This window comes from Echinops telfairi, unplaced genomic scaffold (genome assembly GCF_000313985.2).
Source record: "Echinops telfairi isolate 266 unplaced genomic scaffold, ASM31398v2 ScPeMD7_23;HRSCAF=83, whole genome shotgun sequence".
NCBI classification, from domain to species: domain Eukaryota; kingdom Metazoa; phylum Chordata; class Mammalia; order Afrosoricida; family Tenrecidae; genus Echinops; species Echinops telfairi.
In genome coordinates, this window is record NW_022103920.1 from 16,527,650 (window position 1) to 16,531,457 (window position 3,808).

Here is a 3,808-nt window from a genome sequence, read left to right on the forward strand (position 1 = left end):
GCCTGACAAACGTCTGCTTACGCCAAGGTCACCAATACTTCCCTTGTGGATTCTTCTGTCAATTTCCTAAGATTGACTCTTCCTTTGGTCTGTCATCCATTTCTGTTCACTCCTGGTATGTGGGGTGAGGTGAGGGTCAAGGTTTCCCACTCCCCTTTCTTCTTCCTGGCATTTGGGAATATCCAATTACAACAGCACTGTTTGTAATACCATTCTCCCCTCACCTGATGGGTAACCATGGCACGTGTGTTGCAAGGCAATGATACCTGGGTTTTCTTCTGGCCTCGCTTCTAGTATCTGAGTTTTTTTTTTTTTTTAATAGATGAGCTTATTTAAAAATATGGAATGCTTTACGAATTTGTGTGTCATCCTTGTGCAGGGGCCATGCTAATCTTCTCTGTATCGTTCCAATTTTAGTATATGTGCTGCCGAAGCGAGCACAGTATCTGTTTTATGTCTGGTCTAGTTTTCATTCAGTTTTGCCTCAGCTTGATTACTGCAGCTGCACCGTTACTTTGGACATCAGGGATCCTAATTCCCAAAAGCTTTGTTTTCTATGTTATTTTCTATTTTAACATTGTTCTGGATGGACTAGATTCTCAGTTTCACTTAGATGTATTCTAAGCTTTTGTGTTTCTACAGAAATTAAATTAAAAAAACATGCTGGATTTTTGTTGGGATTGTGTTGAATCTAGAAAGCCGTCTTGGGGGGAGAATCCACATCTTATTAACATCGAGTCTCCTGTCCCATAAACACGGTGATCTAGCTTTCCATTTAAGTGGGCTGTCATTTCTTCCAGCAGCTTCCTATAGGTGCTAGGAGACAGAGGGAGAGGAATGGTCTCTGGAGTGACACTCAAAGGCGGAAGGAAAACCACGTAGAGGGACGCATCTTTGTTAAGCTTTCGTCAGCATTGCCCAGGCCCCGGGAGCCCACTCCTGCTCACCCTAGCACCCAGCACTGCACATCTGGCCATCTGGGGCCCAATCTGTTCTCCTTTGAAGAACACAATCAGCTTTGGGATTGGTAATCGCCAACTTTGTCCCTAGGAGGCTTAGGATCAGTACTGATCCTTCCCAGAGCCCCAAAGTGGCTTTGGAGGAGGGGTTCTGTGCGGGGGCGCTGGGGGGGTTAGGCAAAGGATAAACTATAAGAGGAATCAGCGGGGTGGGGGCATCCCATGAGCAAGATGTCAGGGGACGAGGAGTTTTATCTCTTCAAGAACATCTCCTCGGTGGGGCCTTGGGATGGGCCTCAGTACCACATTGCCCCCGTCTGGGCCTTCCACCTCCAGGCCGCCTTCATGGGCCTCGTCTTCTTTGTTGGGACACCACTCAACGCTGTGGTGCTGGTGGCCACACTGCGCTACAGAAAGTTGCGGCAGCCGCTCAACTACATTCTGGTCAATGTGTCCTTGGCGAGTGTCCTCTTCTGTGTCATCTCTGTCTTCACCGTCTTCGTTGCCAGCTGTCATGGGTACTTCATCTTTGGTCGCCATGTTTGCGCGTTGGAGGCCTTCCTGGGCTCTGTAGCAGGTACTGTTGGGAAAAGCCCAGGGTGAGGAGGCAAAGGCCAGGCTCCAGGGTTGGAATCAGGGACTAGGCTGTTGGGTTGGAGCCTAGGAGAATGGGGCTGGGTGTTCTTTTGACTATTGGGCTGGATACAGAGGCGTCTGAGACCCACATTCTATTCCCACCACCAGTCCAACCCTCTCTGACTCTGCTGGCTGGGTAGGGCTCTGTCTACTCCACTACATCTCACCGCAGGTCTGGTGACAGGATGGTCCCTGGCCTTCCTGGCCCTTGAACGCTACCTCATCATCTGTAAACCCTTGGGCAACGTCCGCTTCAGCTCCCAGCATGCACTGTTGGTGGTCTTGGCCACTTGGACCCTCGGGATTGGTGTCTCCGTTCCGCCCTTCTTTGGCTGGAGCCGGTGAGCGGGCAGGGCCCTGTGCTGACTAGCTCCGAGCTTGGGCTGATGTGGGTGGAGAGAGAGCTTGGGTAGCATGCTTTTGCGTCTTTGGCTTCCACTTTGAAAGCGTCGGTGGAGTAGGTGAGACTGTGGGGCTGTGGGAGACACATGCCAACATGTCCTCTGGGGCTGGAATGAATTGAGCCCTGTGCTGGGGAGGACAGAGCATCCCGCCCCAAAGCTTGCTGCATCTCCGGGTTCCATGTGGAGAACGCGACGCGGGCCCCTCTCCACTGAGTCTTGTGCTGAGCCCCACAGGGAGCAAGGAAGGGCTTGCACTGTAGCTGATGCCCGTGTTCCTCGCAGGTTCATCCCAGAGGGGCTGCAGTGCTCCTGTGGCCCTGACTGGTACACCGTGGGCACCAAGTATCGCAGTGAGCACTACACCTGGTTCCTCTTTATCTTCTGCTTCATCGTGCCCCTGTCCCTCATATGCTTCTCCTACTTCCAGCTGCTGAGAGCCCTCCGAGCTGTGAGTGGCTGTTGTGAGGGCCAGGGAGGCGCAGGCCGGGGCTGGAGTGGGGGGGCTCCAGGTGGAAGAAAGGAGCGGAGTGCTCTAGACCACAAAGCATCTGGAGATGCTCCCAGTCTAGTGAAGGAAGATGACATGAAGAGTAGGGTGATGTCATCCTTGGCCCCAGAAGTGTGTCTGAATGTCAGGGTGCACGAGATCCCTTCAAGATCACAGACGGCGAGCAGCACCCCCCGCCCCCCTCCATCCTGCCACCCTATAGGAGAGTAGAGCCTGGGCCAGAAGCTGAGACATGAGAATGCCAATTGGAGTGGATGCTCCCGGAGAGAAACGTCCAGGGAACTGGGACTGGATGGCCAGGGAGGAAGGAAATGATGGCCTCACTGTGTGCTCTGCCCCAGGTTGCAGCTCAGCAGCAGGAGTCAGCTTCGACCCAGAAGGCCGAGCGGGAGGTGAGCCGCATGGTGGTGGTGATGGTGGGATCCTTTTGTCTCTGTTACGTGCCCTATGCTGCCTTGGCCATGTACATGGTCAACCACCGTAACCACGGGTTGGACTTAAGGCTCGTCACCATTCCTGCCTTCTTCTCCAAGAGCGCTTGTGTCTACAACCCCATCATCTACTGTTTCATGAACAAGCAGGTAAAGTGCCTTCCTCACACACCTGAAGCTTCAGAAACCCTTAGCTCCCTTCTCACGGATGACTTTCAACCAGGGCTCAGCATTGGTTCCTCCCAGTTCCAAACCCTGCTTTAAATTCAGTCATCTGCCCAGGGGTTGGCTGAGGATGGGCTGGGCAGCCAATGCTTCAGCACAAGGAGAAATGGTCACTCTGACAGTGCAACCAGGGTAGGGTAGGGGCGGACCCATACAAAGCCAAGTTGTCCCCAAGGGCAGGATGCGAAGTGGATTCTGGGGCTGGGCTTGAAAGACCGATGATAACAATCACTACCATCAAGTCAATGTCAGCTCTAAGCGGTACTGGAGGACACGGGAGAACTGCCCTTGTGGGTTTCCCAGGCGGTAACTCTTTGTGGGAGTAGGAAGTCCCATCTTCATCCCGAGGAGCAACTGGTGGTTTGGCACAGCTGCCCTTACGTCCAACGCATCAGAAGCCCTCGGCCACTGGGGCTCCGGATAGTCATTTACCCAGATGCCCAGTCCTTTCATCGTACGAGCTTGTAATCTCTTCCAGCTTCTGGCCTGCAGGAGCATGCCGGATGCCTCCAGATCACAAGGCTCCATCTCGAAGTGTCTCATCTGAGGGGGGCCACACCCCCAAACTGCACTGAGTAGCCACCGAAGTGCAGATGGAGTGGGCGCACTCGTGTCTTTCCGAGTAGAACTCGAGCGGAGCTGTGT

General features: G+C 53.5%; 1 protein-coding gene and 1 non-coding gene across 2 annotated transcripts in view; one reads left to right on the forward strand and one right to left on the reverse strand.

Annotated features, from left to right (window-relative positions):
• Positions 1 to 334: 334 nt before the first annotated feature.
• LOC115869329 lies at positions 335 to 441 on the reverse strand. The gene has a single exon (XR_004046137.1). It is a non-coding gene; the product is annotated as a U6 spliceosomal RNA (small nuclear RNA).
• A 740-nt stretch (positions 442 to 1,181) lies between these two features.
• The window catches only part of OPN1SW (opsin 1, short wave sensitive), a 3,260-nt gene continuing 633 nt past the window's right edge, over positions 1,182 to 3,808 (forward strand). The window contains exons 1-4 of the mRNA XM_004707803.2: positions 1,182 to 1,536; positions 1,768 to 1,936; positions 2,282 to 2,447; positions 2,849 to 3,088. Coding sequence (XP_004707860.1) covers positions 1,182 to 1,536; positions 1,768 to 1,936; positions 2,282 to 2,447; positions 2,849 to 3,088 — 930 coding nt within the window. The remainder of the gene's footprint in view (positions 1,537 to 1,767; positions 1,937 to 2,281; positions 2,448 to 2,848; positions 3,089 to 3,808) is intronic.